Source organism: Passer domesticus, chromosome 3 (genome assembly GCF_036417665.1).
Source record: "Passer domesticus isolate bPasDom1 chromosome 3, bPasDom1.hap1, whole genome shotgun sequence".
NCBI classification, from domain to species: domain Eukaryota; kingdom Metazoa; phylum Chordata; class Aves; order Passeriformes; family Passeridae; genus Passer; species Passer domesticus.
The window spans coordinates 101,486,408-101,505,210 of record NC_087476.1 but is presented as its reverse complement, the minus strand read 5'-3'; the positions used below and the strand labels follow the sequence as shown (position 1 = coordinate 101,505,210).

General features: G+C 44.2%; 1 protein-coding gene across 4 annotated transcripts in view; it reads left to right on the top strand.

Annotated features, from left to right (window-relative positions):
- Positions 1-2,913: 2,913 nt before the first annotated feature.
- Positions 2,914-18,803, top strand: part of LOC135297303 (protein ELYS-like) — a 41,920-nt gene continuing 26,030 nt past the window's right edge. Inside the window, exons 1-7 of one of the 4 annotated variants that reach the window (XM_064414720.1) lie at positions 2,914-3,057; positions 8,023-8,149; positions 9,302-9,555; positions 13,126-13,306; positions 14,084-14,291; positions 15,122-15,238; positions 15,940-16,024. In XM_064414720.1, coding sequence (XP_064270790.1) covers positions 8,029-8,149; positions 9,302-9,555; positions 13,126-13,306; positions 14,084-14,291; positions 15,122-15,238; positions 15,940-16,024 — 966 coding nt within the window. In that variant the 5' untranslated portion in view covers positions 2,914-3,057; positions 8,023-8,028. Of the gene's footprint in view, positions 3,139-3,220; positions 3,376-7,780; positions 7,901-8,022; positions 8,150-9,301; positions 9,556-13,125; positions 13,307-14,083; positions 14,292-15,121; positions 15,239-15,939; positions 16,025-18,803 lie in introns of those variants that run through there. The other 3 variants (XM_064414723.1, XM_064414724.1, XM_064414721.1) reach the window with 3 other exon arrangements.

The window sequence follows — 18,803 nt, the reverse complement described above, 5'->3', positions numbered from 1 at the left end:
TCCATAGGGTCCACAGGTCCTGCAGGAGCCTACTCCAGTGTGGGCTTCCCACAGGGTCACAGCCTGTTTTTGGGCATCCACCTGCTCTGGCATGGACCACAGGGGACTGCAGGGGGACAGCTGCCTCATCATGGTCTTCACCACAGGCTGCAGGGGAATCTCTTCTCCAGTGACAGAAGCATCTCCTCCCCCTCCTTCTGCACTGACCTTGGTGTCTGCAGAGCTGTTCCCCTCACATATTCTCACTCCTGTCTCTGGCTGGAATTGTGCTTTTCCTTACTTTCTTAAATCTGTTACCCCATGGGATCTACCACCATTGCTATGAGCCTGGCCTTAGCAGGTGCCAGGTCTGTCTTGGAGCTTCCAGGCATTGGCTCTGTCGGACACAGGGGAAGCTTCTGCCAGATTGTCACAGAAGCCACCCTTGAGGCTCCTCCACTACCAAAACCTGGCCACACAAACCCAGTACAAATATGCACCTCTATTCTCTTTGCTTTGTAAGCTCAGTGAAAGGCTGGACTCCTCCTCATGAACCTCCTCCTCCCTCGCTGGACCCCTGCCCCCACATTCAGTCAGCACTGTTTTTGTGGAAGCCTCAAAATGACCTGCTCTTAGGCAGCTCCAGCACTCCCCTCCATCTCCCACCACCTGTCAGGCATTTGCCACAAGTCAGCTCTCCCTGAGAGGTTATTCCCTCTGTCATTCAAAGCTCTGCCCTCCCCTTTCCCTTCCCTCGCTTGACCACCACACCTTTTGGAGACTCCTCTTTATCTTGCTCTCCAGACTCTAGAATGGTGGTATAAAATTGTGTTCTTGTCCTCTCTCTCTTCTATGCCTTATCTCCATGTAATCCCTACCACAAACATAAATTCACCTGCCAAGCAGCTTAAAAACCCAGGGCTGTATTCAGATTAATCTCTAAAAGAGAGATCAACCCAACCAAAAATAAAAGGGTACAGCACGGATGTCTCTACCTGCAATGGCCCCACCTAGGCTCCCATTACAGCTAATCCCACAGGAGGTATCTAGAGCCAGCCAGGACAGGCACTTAGGAAAAAGCTGTTTCCTTTCCCCATCTAAAAAGGGAGTCCAGCTGAATGAATTGATGACTGCACTGTAAACACTTTAAACTGGGCAAGATGAGTCATAGACCCTTTTTTCCAAGCACATCCTTGCTCAGCTCCCTGATGCCTGCTCAGATAAGCCTTGCTGTCAGCTGAAGCTCAAGCTTGGCTAAGCCAGCCCACTTCATCCCACGGCCCCTCAGCTGCTGTTTAGGCCAATGTTCACTTATGCCTATGACAGGGGGGACAGCCTTGATCCAGACTTCTCCTTGTGTCCTTATTCAGATCATACCCAAACCCTGAAAGCATTGTTCCACAAATAATTGCTGACATGAAGCCCTTCTGTCTCCATGTGTGGAGCTAAGGCTCTCACCCATGCTGAATTGCCACTTTGAATTGTGCTTACTGCCAGAGCACTTGTCCTTCCCTCAATAAATGCAGCCCTGTCCTGCACACAATCACTCTGCTTGTCTTGGCAAAGGATATGGGTCTGGCTATTCCTCCCGTGCTGCCATGCCTACCTTGGCATTTCTCCCTTATCTCCCTACTCCCTGTCACATCAGATGAGAGCTGCTTGTCCTGGCTTTCGAGCCCTTCCGTAGCCCACCCCAGATCTGTCTCTCTCACGCACAGCCTCTCCTGGGTAACACTCAGCTCTGCCATCACCAGGGCCAGGCTTCCTTCTCTGCAGGCAAACACACTCTCACTGACACCCCTGGCATGGTGGCTTCCTTCTCCGTGACCTGTGCTCTTGTATGATACAAATTAATAGACCTAAAGTGGCAACAGCAGCCACCAAGCCACAAAAAAGATTTGCATAATAATACAAAGAATGGCGACTCAACATTAAGAGGCACAGCTGTAATTTAGGGATAATGTATGCTGGGAGAAATGAAACGCCTTTGCCACCCCTTTGATGATGCTGCCACTTCTTAGCAGCATGGCAGATTTCATAGAATGGCTTGGGTTGGAAGGCACTTTAAAGGTCATCTTGTTCCAACACCCCTGCCATGGGCAGGGATGCCTTCCACTATACTATTTGTTTTGCAATACCTGAAAATATTTTTTTTAAGTCAAAGAATGTTTTGACCACATTAAAATATATACACTGAAAGTGCATTAGACTTGCACTTTTGACTTCATACTTACTTTTTCTCCTTTCAGTGACTAACAGTGTAACATTAATTTTATATTATTTTTTTGCGTTTTACATACAATTTCTTATTGAAATTAAGAGGAAAACTGCAGCTAAACAGCCTACCCCTTTAAATCCTTTTAAATGGGTGACCCACTGGCCTTCCAGTACCTGAAGGGAACCTACAAGAAAGATGGACAGGGACTTTTTATGAGAGCATGACAGGGCAAAGGGGAATGGATCCAAACTAAGAGTGTAGGTTTAGATTAGATAGTAGGAGGAAGTCTTTCACTGTGAGGGTGAGGAGGCCCTGAAACAGGCTGCCCAGAGAAGCTGCGGATGCTCCATTCCTGGAATGTTCAAGGCCAGGCTGAAAAGGGCTTTGAGCAACCTGGTCCAAGTGGGAGGTGTCCCCGCCCATAGCAGGGGGGCTGTAACTCTATAATCTTTAAAGATCCTTCCAACCCAAACCATTCAGAGATTCAATGAAACCCAGAGAGCCCGCGGGGGAAGGGGGAGGAGTGGCTCCTGCGGTGGGACGGACAGCGGTAGGCCGGGCCAGCTCAGCCCCAGCCGGCGGTTCCCTCACGGCGGGGCAGGAGACGGCCCGGCCGGCCCAGGAACTACAGCTCCCGGCGTGCCCCGCGACAGGCAGCAGCCACCGGGGCGCGGGCGGGAGCGGAAGCGGCCGCCGCGCGGCACGCCGGGATCCGCAGTCCGGAGGCCATCGCCGCCAGCGCCCGGGGCCGTGTCCCGCGCATTTGAAAATTCCCGCGGAGGCTCGCTGCGGATCTCGCGAGAAGCGGGCCCGTCCCCCCGGTGCCGTCCCGCCCCCCGCGCGGCGGGTGCGCGAGCGAGGTGGGTGCGCGGCGCGCGGGCCGGGCCGGGCCGTGCCGTTGTCGCCGCTGCGGGAGGGACATGCCACCGGCACCGGCACCGGCACGTACCGGGAGCGCGGGCGCGGCTGGGCTGGGGGCAGCGGCGCGGACACGAGGAGGCGGCGGAGGTGGCGGCAACGGCGACCCCCGCCCGCCCGTGTGCCTGCGTTCCTCCCTTTCTTCCTTCCCGCCCGTACCAGCGGGTACCGGGCGCTCCCGAGCCGCATAGGCCGGCACCGGCGCTGGCGCAGCGCGGGCCCGCGGGGGCCTCGGGCGGGCCCGGCCGCCCGTCCCTTATGTAAGTGACCCCCGGGCTGCGGCGCCGTGTCCGCCACACGTGCCCGGCCCCGGCGGCGGGGGAGGCCCGGGCGGCGCGGCCTGGGCAGCGCACATGGAGGCTCCGCAGCCCGGAGGCTCCGTCGGGATGGGGGGCGTGGGAGATGCGGCGGCTGCCGCCAGGAGCTTTCCCTCCTGCCCGGCCACCCGCGCACGCCCTCTGTATTCGCCCCTTGGGTCGTGTTCCTGGAGGGTTTTTCTTTACTTTTTTTTCTAATTCCTCCTCCCCCTCCCCCGCCGGGCTCCGGGGCTGTATTCCATGAGGAGGCGGGAAATGCGCTCCGTGCGTGGAGCGGCGATTGCGGGACGTGGGATGGGTGCCGTGGGGAGGCCACAGCTTTAGAAGGACCCAGTGCGATTTGTGGGGGTCTCTGGGTCTTTGCACGAAGCGAAGCATCGCGAAGCAGAGTTGCTGCTGGCTTAAACAAAAGTGCTCCGTGTCTTCCTTAATAAACTGTGAGTCCATGTCTGGAGCTTCTGCCAATAGAATGCTTGGTGTCAGTCTTTCAGGTCTAATGATTGCTTCCTGATCGTGTCTGGGGAAATTGGAGGGAACTGAGGGGCCGGTTTGTGTCGGGATGGCTGCACCCCGTGCGGGGGTAGGGCTGAGCGTGGCCCTGCAGGTGCCTGTGCAGGGCCCCTGGGTCTGGCTGGTTGTGTCAGCCTTGGCTGGCAGCTGTCCCATGCGCTTGGGCACACAGCTCTGTATCCTGGGGAGGACAGCTCCTCATTCACGTGCTGCCTCAGCTCTCCGTCCTGCTTTGATTTGCCTGGGATTGGCTTTTTCAAGCGTGATCGAGCTTCTATGAATTTTACATCTTCTGCCTAGTAAGGTGTCGGACATGGTTTTGGAGGAGCAGTGGTGACAGGCATGTCATGGTGTGACGCTGGTTTGGTGGAGAGAATAGAAGCCTTAAATTGGCAAGAGAGAGTCACCCTGTTGCATGGGTTGCAGGTGTTTCTGTAGTTGGTCTTGCTGGTTGTAAAAACCTGTTGGAGAATTGAATGTTCCAAATCCATCTGGATACAGCCTTGGGCAGCCTGCTCTAGGTGGTGGCTGGAGCAGTGTGTTTAGAAGAGGTGACTGTGTGTGATTCTGGCAGATCTTTCTCTTTGATGTGATTCTGGAATTTGTGCTGGGAAGGGCCAGCTGTGGGATGGCATACCAGTGTGGTATGCTGGAAATGTCTTCCAAAATACAGTAGTAGAAAAAAGAAGCAAATACAGAGATGAGAGATGGCAGCAAGGTCTCTCTTTTGATGTCAGTGAAGTCAACATGTCCTGTCAAATCTTGTCTTCAGCTGTGACTGACCATATTTTTAGCTTTTTCTTCAGTGAGCCCATAACATTATTGCCCTTTTAAACTGATTTTTGTGGAATGCAATCAGTCAAAACTCGCATCTCAGAACTCTGACTTAGCTATGTGTAATTCTGCTTGAACACACAATTTCTCTTTCCTTTCTTTTCCCTTCTTCCCTCCTCCCCCCTCCTAAGCTTTTTAATCCAAAAATTTATGTAATTTCTGTCTTTGGAAATAGTTCATGGTGCTTGGAAGTTAGATGTTCCTAGGGTGAAAAAGAATGGTCATTTTGGCAACTTGCACGCAGACTGCATTGCTATAGGATACAGCTGGGAGGTTGAATTCTGGCTTATTCTTGAAAATGGAGTAAGCATGTGACATTTTACCCTAATCTGATTTCTAACAGAAATAAGAATTGATTGTAGTTATTGTTTCAAAGAGAGCTGAAATGCACTTGCTGTTGGATATATTTCTTAAAGTTGAGAGGCTTTGTGCTTTTAATCTAGATCTAAGTATTTCCCCTCTGTTTTGATTTCCTAGCAGTTCTTGGTTTAACTTAGCAAAATGATGCAAGGATAGCATCCTTATGGAGAGGTTGGTATATATTGTTCATAATTTTTTATAAAGTTTATCAGCCTTGTTCCATGACTGATTTCTGAAAACAAGAAGAGGTGTTTAAAATGGTCAGCGCCTTACTGGAGCAAAACTGAGCATGCCTGATGCTCTAGTATTTTAATTTTCTACAAAAATTGTTTAGGTCTTGGAGTTCTGCTTATTTGATGGTTCTTACTAGTGTTTGTGGATGGATTTTTTTAGTGTTGTGGGCAGGAGTAAGCTGTGTTAACATAGGAGCTTTTCATCAGTGAAGAACTCTTTTTGGGATGGTGAGGAGCTTGTTTTTTAAACTCAGATCTCCCCAGTAGCGGATGTTTCAGTTTGATTTCCAATTTAGCCACGCAAGGTTCTGTGCTCTTGGCACAGCAGGTGGGCAGTGTCTCAGGCAGCACTGCTCAGGGTGACTCATGGAGAGCACACAGCTGAGAAGTTTCCTTGCATGCTCTTACCTGCCCTACTGCAAGATACTTGTTCACTCTTTTCTTAAAACTATCTTGTTATTATTGTGGTATATGGTATTAGTAATCATATACTTACCACACAGACATCTCCATTCTTATTTACAAAAAAAGAAAAAAAAAATATTTGCTACAATAATTCTGGAATTTTGTGCTCTTTTCTAAAATTCCTTAATATATGTTGTCAGAGTCAGTGCTTTGTCAGGCTGGAGAAATGGGCTGACAGGAACCTTATGTAGTTTAACAAGGGAAAGAGCCAAGTCCTGCGCTGGGGAGGGACCACCCCAGGCACCAGTGTGTGCAGGGGCCTGCCCAGCTGGAAAGCAGCTTGGCAGAAAAGGCCCTGGGACACCCAGCTGGCATGAGCCATCACTGTGCCCCTGCAGCAAAGAAGGCTGGTGGTATCCTGCCTGGGCTCATGAGGAAGAACCTGTGCCAGCAGGTGAAGGGAGGTGATTCTGCCTCTAGTACTGCACTGGTGAGGCCTCAGCTGGAATGCTGTGTCAGGTCTAGGCTCACCAGCCTCTCAAGATGAGAGGTGAAGGTACTGGAGAGTGCAGCGAAGGGCCACAGTGATGGTTAGAGGAGATTGGAGCAGCTCTTCTCTGAGAAAAGGCTGGGAGACTGGGACTGTTCAGCCTGGAGAAGAGAAGGGTTCTCATCAATGCACATAAATACCTGAATGGAGCGTGTAAAGCAGATGGAGCCAGGAACATTCCAGTGGTGCCCAGTGACAGGAACACAAGCACACGCTGAAGCATTTCAGAGATACTATTCATCCAACCAGTCTGAATTAGTATTTGGTATTATAGGTTACTCCTGAAATAAATCCACTAAATTGCAATTAAACTAAGCAAGAATGCTGGTCAGATTGTGAGGCCTTTTACTCTCTAGAGTCCCTGGATACAGTGCAGAAGTTGTCACTTGAAACTGATGGCATGTACCAGAAGAGAAACTCAGCAAAACTACTGCAAGTGAGTTGTCCCACTTGGAACCGGATCTGTGCTAGTAGTGAATGCTGGCAGAGTGGTCAGGCTGGCTGGCTGGCTGCAGTACTGGCTTTGCCATCAGCAACATTTTTGTCAAAATGTTGGCTTGTGCTTAGTGCAGGACCCTGACTTACCCTCCTGTGCTTCACGCACTCATTGTTGTCCTGCTGGCAGCAGGTACGGGAGCACAACCCAGCACTAGTGACCTGTGTATAATATCTTGAGATGTCATGAAGAAGGCAGTGCTGTTTGAACAAGACAGTTGAATTTGTCTTGTCTGTCAGAGGCCTTTTCTATAAGCCAGATGACTTGTAAAACATAGATATCTAAAGTAATTTGTATTTCCATGCATATGGATTATCTCATATTTAGCCACCTGTTTAATCCTGTAAATTAGTTCAGCTCTTCAGTTTCTTTAGAAAAAAAAAATCTGTCTTGACATACTGAAATGTGAACTCTTTTGGAGCATCTGTATGAGCATGAAACTGTCTGAGAGGCCTAGAAATTTTTTCTCTAATACTGCAGAGATGCAGTAAGCAAAGGCAATAGGAAGGAAGGGACTGGAATACGAAATATAAGGGTTTCAGCAGAGAAAAAGAACAATATTTTGAAGTGTTATGTTACGTTCACCTCTTAAGTGTATGGAAAAATACTACTTGATGAACTGTGAAAGTCAGTATTGCTTGAAAGTCTTAGCAATATGTTTTCTGGAAGAATTTGGGGATGAATTTGGTCAAGAACTTTGTGTTCCTTAATGTCAAAAATCAGCATGCAAAAAGTAAAGAAGACATGGATGATCTGTGATATCCACTACAAGAAAACTGACAACAAGATTTAATAATCATCTATTAAATCAAGGGAAAGGGCAGAGAGTTGTACCTCTTACTGAGAAGTTTTTTAAAATATGTTTTGTCTGAGATCACATCTTGCTAACCTGTATGAGTAAGCTTGAACTTGGTGTGTTGTTCTCTTCGCTGTTATTTATCTTGCTCATCCCTCTGTGTCACTTTTTGTTGGTGATCTTGTAGGCATCAGAAAAGCTCAAGATTCTCCTTTTGCTCTGATGTGAGATGAAAAACTGTCCCAAGTGCCATTTCTTTTGAGCAAAAGAGAGCTACAAATGATGTATGATTGGAATGGGTGATTTAAATGGGAGATTTGTCACTGCATACTGATGAAGCTTGGGTCAGTCTCCAAGATATTTATGGCTGACATGAGTCTCTTTGCCTTTTTTCCTTTATTTGCAGTGAAGAATGCGAGACCTAACGGCTCAGGTAACGAGCAGTCTGCTGCAGTTTCCAGAGGTGACTGTTGAGGCACTTGGGGAAGATGAGATCACCCTAGACTCTGCACTGTGTGGGAAGTTTTCTGGAGGTGAGCATTTTCCTTTAAATTTGGATTTGGTCTGAAGTTGTTATTGCCTGAAGCACAGGATCATGTCATCAGGTTGTTCTGTTAGGTAAAATGCATCAGGTTCTGATAGTGCTAAGAGGATATTTTAGCAATTAGAAGCATTGAAAGTGCCACAGCCTGCTCCAATCGTTTGCTATTTAAATAATATAGCTGACCATGCTCCCCTCAGTTCTGAATGAAATAGAAGGCAGTTTTCAAGGAAGAAAGTGTTGTTTCGGGATGTATTCTTTTTACCAGCTCAAGCTCTATGTCCATCATAACATCTAATGCTCAAATAGTTACATAGACACAATATGCTCCTTTTTCTTCTCTAGTCTAAATACAAAATGGAAAGAGGGACAGGTCAGTTAAGTGCTGCCCATGTATTTCCAAGGTATTTAATAGGATGCATCTGAGGACCCGGTGAGAGCTGCTGACAACAGCTAAGCAGATGAGGCAGTTGATTTTCTAGGTGATCTGGAGGTAGAGCTGGATGCCTGTCTGGATATCTGGGCTGCTGTTAAGAGCAGGTAGAATCTTATCTGCCTGACTGTAGTTGCAGTAATGGAGCTCATCCTTCCTTTGAGCTTGAAGTTCCTCAGTAAAGGAGCAAGTGTTAAAGTCTTGAGTGAAACACCACTTGTTAAATTCTTTCTGGGATCAGCATGTGTAAAAGTTGAAATAACACATGCAGTGCCCATGTTAAGATAATTTCCTGCCCAAATCCCTGCCCAGAGGAGTTGTGTGTCAAGCAAAATTCTTAGGTGGAACTGAATTGGTTTAGATGGGCCGTATTTGAAGTATGCTTTGATACTTGTATTCCTGTATGTATTTAGGTGTTTTTTAGCAAAACCAGGCTGAGTATGGTGTACAGAGTAGAGCTCAGTCTCTTGTAATCTTTATGCCAAAGAGTTCTTGAGTGCAGGAATGACAAGTACAAATGCAAAAGAACTCTGTTATTAATTTTAAGAAGTACTGGTTGAGGATTGGAATGAGTGATTTAAGATAATTGTCCAGGTGTAAGTAGGTTGGCCTTCCTCCCTTTGGTGCATTTGATGGGAAGGCCCAGTGGCAGTGCTGCTGTTTCAGTTCTTCTGCTGGTGCTTGCTGAGTGCTGTTGCTGTTGCCTTGCAGGCAGGAGCGGCCTGGCGTGGCTGGCGTGCGGCCCCCAGCTGGAGGTGGTGAACTCGGTGAGCGGAGAGCGGCTCTCTGCGTATCGCTTCAGCGGCGTGAACGAGCAGCCTCCCACCGTGCGCGTGGTGAAGGAGTTCTCTTGGCAGAAGAGGACTGGGCTCCTGGTTGGCTTGGAGGAAGCAGAGGGAAGCGTTCTCTGTCTGTACGACCTTGGGATCTCAAGAGTGGTCAAAGCAGTTGTTCTTCCAGGAAGGGTATGTATCTTTTTGAGGAGATGAAGGTTTTGTGTTGGTTGGTGCTGCATAGTCTTGTTTTAGGAAAAGCTGTTGTGCATCTCTTTGTATGACTTATCCTTTTTATATTGCATTAACATACTGTCCCTTCAGATTATCCAGTCAAGAGACCCTTGATGTAAAATCTTGGACTTAGCACTTCCATTATCTTTTGAGTTTACTGATATTAGAGAAAAAACATTGTAGAGCACATAATGACGAAGTTCTCCACTTAAAAAAAAAGGTATTGGAAACCTTTTTTTTCAGAGCAAAAGAGAAAACCTTACTTAAATTGTCTGTAATATACCTTTTTGAAATGGCTAATTTCTGTCACAAATACTGTCCTTAAAGTATCTGAGACTCCCATCATTTTGCTGTTAATGACTTTGACACATTCCCATCAATCTCAGGCTAGGAAGCAGGTGATGTGGGAACAGAACAGATTTTTCTGTTAACTTAAGATTGGAAAAAAGATTTTAGTGAATTGTCTGTCAGATAGTTGGCAGATTTACTTTCATTCTGCAGTCCTTGAGTCTCTGCTTGTTGAATATAGTGCTTGTGTAGATGGGATACAGTGGTGTAATGTTGATATTTTTTTCTGCTTTCTGTAACCCTTGAATTCAAATGATGTTGTGTCCCTGTGTCTCATTAACACAATGGAAGGAAGAATCAGATTGTTATCAGAACATCAAGATTCATTGTGTTTTTATCATCTTAGAATCTGCAACAAGTGAATGCTTATTTACTGCTGAGTTTTCCCTAATCTTACTTGGTTTGACTTGCTAGAGTACAGGTCAAAGTCTTGTTAGTAGTAGTAAGCATTTGTGTTAAGTTCTAAAGATACGAATCATATCAGTGTTCCAGTGTGTTGTTTTACTGTCTGCTCGAGTTGTAGGTGGAAAGGCAGTCTGTGTGCTAGCATGAACTTAAAATAAGTAAATTATGTTTTGGTAAGTGACATTGGTGTCTTAGGTTTTATTTCTTCTATCTAAGTAAGCTAGGAAAAGCAAAGGTTAAGAAGTAAGGATTATGTTGCATGTTGAATCGTTAGCTGTGGAAGTGTTTTGAAATAGAAGCTAGTTTCAGCAATCAGTTGTATTAGAGTTGTTGTATACCACAAAAAACTGATTCAGGAGCAGAGATGAAGCCCTGCAGGAAAGAGTTGGTTGTTGGGTGATGAAGGGTAGGAATTTTGAAATAAAGCCAAAGTTGCTCTGAAAGTTGTGCTCTTATGCCCTGAAAGCTCGTGAATACAAGTATGTTTGGTCTGTTCTTGTGTTTTATTTCCTATGTCTTTGGTATTGTGTTAAGTCAGCATAGTGAGGACACAGGTATTGCTAATTGGAGTCATAGCTTTCAGGCTGTGAGTGGGAGTAAGGGTAAGCAAAAACAAGTAGATAAAACTTGCACTTGGCTGCTGTCCATATGTTTTGAATTCTTTCAGAAACACATATTTGCATATTATGTAATGTATAGTTGAGGGGGGGGTTGATTTGCATGAATGTTTCTCTGATTTTCAGATTGATTATTTTTAAAGGTAAAATGTGGATCTTAATATCACTTTCTGCAGTCAGTCATTACTCTTTCAAACCTTTAATGAGCACTGCGTTTTCAGGACTTTTCTCAACAGGTATAAGTTCTGTGGACAGCTACATTGTGCAGTTTAACTTAGAGCAGCTCTGCTCCAAGGTGTCAAGTTGTGAGTGTACTAATATAGGGTGTTTATTGTGACTGTGTGAATGCTTTTTAGTGTGAGAGTGGATGTTGAGTCATTCAGAGAATAAAGAAATCAGTTAAAAAACCCAAACTCAGGAGCTTAGAAAGAATTTTGGCATAATGTCTTTGCATGTGTCTGTGAGTGTCTCTTGATGCCCTCTTGATAGGTGTGTGAAATGCAGCAGGAGACTTAAAATGTTGATGAGTATAATTTGAATTGGATTCTGAATTAAAAAACATGAAGTAGATTGAATTAGTTTATAACAGTTACATGTTTTAGAACTGTTGCATGGTATTTTCCCAAATTTTCCTGGTTTGTATGAGGCAGAAGGGCAGCATTCAGAGTCAGTGAGCTGAGAAAAGTTTTCTTTGTTCTTTCCCAGAATGAGCTGGCAAAGCACTAGGAGAATAGGAAAAAGCAGTGCATAGCATAGTGGAAAAATATGTCATTTCAGGAGCTTCTACATGGAAAATTGAAGTAACCAGGGAACATTTTTGGAAGTATATGCAAAACTAGTAAAGATTCATTTGGAGCCAGTTGTAGAATGAAAAAAATAACTTGAAAAGAACTCACAAGCAACACTTCAACCTTGGCTAGTTGTACAGCAAGATGCATTCTGTATTTCCTCCTCGGTCAGTAACGCTCAGAACGCAAGAATCCGAGTAATCAAAATACTTTCATTAGTCCTTGGAGCAGTAGAGAGGATTAAAAATTTAATTTGAATCATAAGAACTCTGAAAGAAAACCAAGTTTCCTAAATAACTAAAGATACTTCTGAGATTTGTGTTCAAGGTGAAAGGTGAATTGTGAAGCAGGTTGCCAGGCAGTGCAGTCATAAGCAAGTGCATGATACGGGAGAGAAGAAAACCTCAGGGGGCCTATAAGTTTGGATATTGTCCCCCACTTCTGGGGGTAAATAAGCTACATAAAAAGATGAACTACCTTGTGAGGCTCACTTCTTTGTTTCAGACAAAATTTTGTTGTTGAAGTCAAGCTGTGTGCTTTCATGGTGCTGCATTTGTAAGAGGCTGGAAGATAGCCCCTGTTCCTGTGTTGTCCTGCTGCTTTAGTGCAGGAGCCCTGGTGTGTTTGTGTCTCTGCTGGAGCAGTCAGTATTGCCCTGGGTGTGCTGTGGGTGCTGAGGTCATGGGGAGTGCTTGGCCTGTCAGGGAGAGAGAGAGCTCCTGCCTCAGGCTGAGCAAGTTCTTGTTGGGTCTCTTGCTGTTGGTTTAGGCTGCCTTTTGCAGTTTTCCTTACCATCTATAAGAGTGCTGGTGTGCATTTAAACTTTTGTTGGATATTGTCAGTCAAAGTGAGGACCAGTGTAGATTTTAGTATGCCAGCATCTCCTTCCAACCCTTTCTAGGAAGGTTTCATTCCCACGGAAATTGTGTGTCTGGTGTACCCCACAGCCACTGCCTTGTTTGCCTTGCAGCTCTGATTTAGCTTACAAAATGCAGGGTAAAGAAGGCCTGGACTGTATCACAGTAGTGACGGGCTTGGAGTAGTGGGAGAACGAGAGCTAGCTTTGTCTTTAAGTCCTGTACACATGGTAAAGCTTCTAGCATGTAATTGATTTCATGTCTTTTCTTAGATGCAATTATTTCTAAGTAGGAAATGGAAACTGGTAAGTTGGAAAGACAGAATACGCTATTTACGTGGAGAGAGCTTTCTTTTTATTAATTTTCTTTCTGATTAGGGAGCAATGATTTGTTTTTAAATCTTATGAGCTTGTATTTCCTTTCCTGTTTCTGATGTGCTAATGCTGGCTTCCCTTCTGAGGCTTGCTCTTGGGCCTGTCAAAGAGCTTTGCTATGAACCTGCGTTCCCTGCAGGTGACTGCCATCGAACCCATCAGCAATGACGGCGGAGCCAGCGTGAGCACGCGGCACCTGCATCAGAGCCTGCGATGGCTCTTTGGAGTGGCAGCAGTGGCCACGGATGTTGGCCATGTCCTTCTGGTTGACCTTTGTTTGGATGATTTATCTTGCAGTCAGAATGAAGTAGAAGCATCAGGTAAGCTGCAGTTTTTAAACTTGAATTTAGAAGTAAGAAGATGTGTTTCTTTTCAAAAGCCAGCTTGTATTCCAGTGAAGATCCCAGCATGATGATTGACTGCTGGCATTTCTGACATTGCCCACTGCTGACTGCAGACAGCAGTTTGACATGGTATGGTTCTGAAGTGATCCAAAAATGGGAGTGGCTTAATGCTCCTGCAGAAGTTAAGAAGGCCTCTTGCTGCCCACATCCCTTTGTCCCTGTGATTCTTGCCAGTGGGAGGTAGGAATTTTTGCATTTGAGTCAGTGCAGCTGTGGGATAGGAAGTTGTGTCAGAGGTACCAAATTCCTTGGGAGTGTTCTCCTGTTTCCATTAATGCCTTGGGGCAGGCTTTAGGCTTGTGTTTTAAAAGAAATCTGGCTTATCAAAAATCCTGCATTTGGGTGAATGAATCCTGCAATTTGTGTTCTCAGATTGCATACCCTGTTTTGAGTGTTGTAAGAGTGGCTTCAGACATTCATGTCCCTTCAAGTAGCTTCTCCATGAGGCCCAATAAAGGCATTTGTCTACAATGGTTTCATTTGTACCCAGTTTTGAAATAGGAGTGAGAATACCTGTCCCTTGGAGAGTCCTCCTGTTCTCTGAATGGGTGCAGAAACAGGAATAGCCCAAAAAGGTGCAGCAGAAATGAGTGTTCTGTTTGAAGAATTATACATATTGTGTAATCACATCAGTTTAAAATGCAACTGAAGTGGCAGAATGCCTTAATTTCTTGCCTGCTTTTATGTGTGTAGATCTAGAAGTTGTGACTAGAATTCCTGCTGAAGTTCCACAAAGAAGAGAAGCTGTGACCAGGGAAGGGAGGCATCTCTGTTTTCAGTTACGAAGTCCTTCAGGAACAGCAGTGTCAACCCTGTGCTACATAAGCAGAAGCAACCAGCTCGTTGTGGGGTTTTCTGATGGCTACTTGTCACTATGGAATATGAAGAGTTTGAAGAGGGAGTAAGTAGTCCTTTCCACTTGGTTGCACTTGGAGGTGCAGGACTCTCAATTTTTTGCTTCATCCAGTAGGGATGTGATAGAGCTGATTTTTATAAGTCTGTTCTGTGCAGTCGTATTTTGTGAACCCAGGCAATGTGTGTGTTTTGGTGAAAGATTTTAGAATGATTCAGAACCTGTTACTGCAATTAGGGCATCCACTGAAAGGCTTCACTGTGTGAATAATGTGATTTTGGTGATAATATTCTTTAAGGTGTCCATGATGGATCTAGTGAGACATGATAATTCAACAGTTGATCTGTGCCTGAAAACAGATTCTTTCCTACTTTCAGCCTTGATGGAAATTTGTGGTTGACTCATTCCCAGACCAGGATGCTTATATGAATGAAAGTTTATTGGAAAGCTTTGGAGATGAGAATAAGGGTTTCATACATTTATAAGCAATAATGGAATTTATAGGTGATTTGAAATCTGCCACTTGAAATATGTGACCACATTCAGATAGGTGTTCTTTAAGGAGATGTAGAGTTCCTCACCAGAAACTATGTATGTGTTGTGGATGCATTATGGATGCATAAATAGACAGTGGACACATAATTAGACGCAAAGAAAAGACTGTGACAGTGCAATTGAAATTCAGAAGTTGGGATGAGAATTCCTTAAGAAGTAGTGGCTTGTCAGTCATGAGTTGTTTTAAATGGAAGTATGACCATCTGTACTTTGAGGATAAGTATGCAAGCTGCTTTTTTTTCCAGAAGATGCTTCTACCCTTCTACAAACAGCCAGAGCCAGCAGGCTCTCCTTTTTTCTATAATTTTCTTTTAAACCTGTAGGCACCACTCCCAGCTTGAAGGAGGAAGGATTCCTGTCTATGCAGTTACTTTTCAAGAGCCTGAGAATGATCCCCGCAATTGTTGCTACTTGTGGGCTGTTCAGTCTACACAACAAAGGTGAATAAAATCCTGCCATAAGTCACTGTTTTTAAAATATTTGTTCACATTCGGTTGATATCTGTGTATTCATTTTATTTCTTTAACTGTACAGGAGATGACAAGTGTTAAGCTTACAGTGCAAATTTTTCAGGATTTTACATTTGCAAAGAGAGGTTGACTCTTTCCTACCTTGTGCAAGAAGGCAAAGGAAACAGTGGCTATGTTTTTGTGCTTGCAGTCTCAAATGATGTCCCTTGTTTCTTGATGACTGCTTCAAGATTTGTTTGGTATTCCCACTATGATATTCAGTACCTTTTAAAGTGGTTTAGGCTGCAGATGCAGAACAGTAAACATCATCAGCAAGCTACGTAATCAGCACAGCTGTTCATAGACTGGCAGTCTTCTAAGTTCAACTTAGAAGTTTTCATGGAGAATGCTTTACCGTGGTGAGCTATTTCTAGCAATTCAGGATTTTTTTCCTCCATGTTGCTTTCTAAACAAAGACATAGTTGTCATTTGTTCCTGAAGCTGTTAATGTCAAAATTTCCCCCTTTCTGTTTTAATGGCTAATTTGACCAATTACCATGTTTTGGGAAGCAGTGTTTATCTTCTCAGCAAGAGCACACTCTTAAGTTAGTTTCAGCCTAGATCTAATAAAATGATAATGAGGGTTGTAAAGCAGCTTTGTAATCCAATTTTCTCATTTATACCTTTTTCAGTGAAGGTGATGTTGTGAGTTTACATCTGCTGCAGTTAGCATTTGGTGACAGGAAACGCCTGGCATCAGGACAAGTCATGTATGAGGTAAGACAGGCTTGTGTGTAAGAAGATGAAAAAATAGTAATTTTGTCTACATAAGGATTAGTTAAGTTGACCAGATTAATATTTACCATGAAAGATCAGTGAGACTTAAGAAAAAAGTCTTTTGATGAGTCTTTCTAGGGATTCTTTTGTCCATACTTTTCAAAACAAGTCATAGAATCCTGGAATGGTTTTGGTTGGAAGACCTTAAATATCATCTGTTCCAATCCCGCCATGAGTCTGGATGTCCCCCACTGGATCAGTTTGCTCAGAGTCCCATCCACCCTGGCCTTGAACACTTCCAGGAATGGGACATCTATAGCATCTCTGGGCAGCCTGACCTCCAGATCTTCACCACTCTCAGAGTAAAAAATCTCTTCCGAACATCTAATCTAAATCTCTCCTGTTCTAGTTGAAAACCCCCTTCTCTTTTGTCCTGTCGCTATCTGCCCTTGTAAAATGTCAGTCTCCCTCTTTTTTATAACCTCCCTTTGTGTGCTGAAAGGCTGCACTGAGGTCTCCCAAGATGGGGTTGGACTTCTGGGCTGTGAGTGCATATTGCTTCCTGTTCACCAGAACCCCCATGTCCTTCTTGGCAGGGCTGCTCTCAGTCCCTTTTCCCAGTCTGTAGTCATGTCTGGGATTGCCCCATTCCAGGTGCAGCACCTTGTACTTGGACTTGCTGACCTTCATGTCATGAGATTGCCATTGGCCCACCTCTCAGGCTTTTCCAGATCCTTCTGGATGACATCCCGGCCTTTTGTTTTGTCAACTACACCTTTCAGCCTGATGTCATCTGCAAACTTGCTTGAGGTGCACTTGATCTCACTGTTTGTGTCATTGATGAAGATATTGAAGAGCACCAGTCCCCACACAGGTTTCTGAGGGACACACTCAACATCAGTCTATGCCTGGAGGTAGACTTGTTCCCACAACTCTCTGGCTTGGTCCTTCCAACCAATTCCTTATCTACTGAGTAGTCCACCCCTCAAACCTGCCTGTCTTCAATTTAGAGATAGTGATGTCATGGGGAATTGACCTTGTAGAAGCCTAGGTAAATGACATTGGTCAGTTTTCCCTCGTCAAGTGTTTCAGTCACTCCATTGTAGAAGATGATCAGATTGGTCAGACACAATCTGTCCATGCTGAAGCCATACAATTTTATACTTCAGTGTAAGGAGTTCCACCTAGATTCATCTGCAGGGAGTCCTTACACATCTGATTCCTGAAGAGGAAATGGCTGTTAGAAATGAAATTACTTGTTTAAACATCACATGAATGGCATGTAGGAGAAGACAAGGCTTTGAATAGCTTTGTATTTCCAAACTGTAGATTTGAAGAAGCTTCTGTGTCCCTTTCTTACAATATGGTCATATATTTCTCTTTATACATTTCTGATCTCTGTTTTATAATTTTGTTTTTCTTTTAAACTCTGTCAGCCTGACTTCAGATATACCTATAAAAATACCCACAACGTCTCTTCGGCGTTGATTCTGAAACTCGGTAGCTGTAAAGATGACTCTTGTTTTAAGTTTTGGATGGGTTGTCTCTGAAATCTACTCTTCAAGCCAGCAAAAGATGTACATACAATGTACAGTAGTATGATTTGGTCAGAAAAGTCTCCATAAATTTTTAGAACTGGTTCCAGAGATGCTGTGGTGTAGAGTAGATAAAATATAGAAGATGTATTATTAGGTCTCAGCTAATCTAACAGAGACGAGAGGAACCTCTATAATGTTTAATTCTGTTCAGCAGTATGCATGAAACTCTACCAAGATCTTTTTGATGGGAAAGTAATCTTAATTCACAGCAAGTCTTTGCTCCTATTTGACACTTGCCGTTGTGTATTCTCAGTAGTACAAAATGAAATTGAGGTAATTCTTGGATTGTGGTTTAAAGATTTAATTTTTCTTATAGGAACTTTGAGTTTTGAATTTTTTGAATGAGTTTGAATTTTATGCTTTTTTCCTTTTGTCTGTAGGTAAAGGCCTTCCTGCTTTGGAAGTGTTGCTTTTGAACAGATAAAGGTGTTGGGAGGAGGTGGTGTTTCTTTAAAATACATCATCTGTCATGGTGATGAAGTAGAAATACCTTCAAGTGGTTCAGTATGTCTGAATATGCATGTTATATTTTCATGTGCAGTTTTTAAGTGACAAAAATATACAGTGCTCTAGAGGAGCAGAACACCTTGTTTGCTTGGGGTTTTTTTTGTTTGGTTTTAGGTTTTTTTAAGGATTTTCATTGCAGTTCACTCTGCATCTTGTATTGCTCTAAGGACTTTGGCAGGTTGATAGGAGAAAGTTTCTTTAATCTTCTCGGGATTTGCTTTTGAATTTCAGTTCTGTTTTATCCTCTTGGATATCCTCTTTTGTTTTATCCTCTTAAAAGAAATTTTTAGCTAAGTCTTAGCAGTGACAAGGACAATACCTTTTACTGTGTGCTGCATTGGGAAAAAGCAATTGTCCCTACTTCCCTCATGGCTACTACTTTTTTCCATCTGAACAGTTTAATGTTAAAATGTGAGACCTTTAACTATTTGGCAGTTATTTGTCTTGGTTGTCTGTTCTGAACAAGATGTGACAAATGTCAGTTTATACCTCAGAGAGTTGAAATGGTTAATCAGTCTTTAAAAATGGATTTGCTAGAAATTCCAGTTGACACTCTTAAAAAAAAAAAGCACACAAAGTGATAAAAATGTTACTGTGTTTGTGACCTGAAAAACCTGTGGTGTAGTTAAAGTAAGACTTGGACCCCTCTACAGACTATACAACCAGTAGTACAT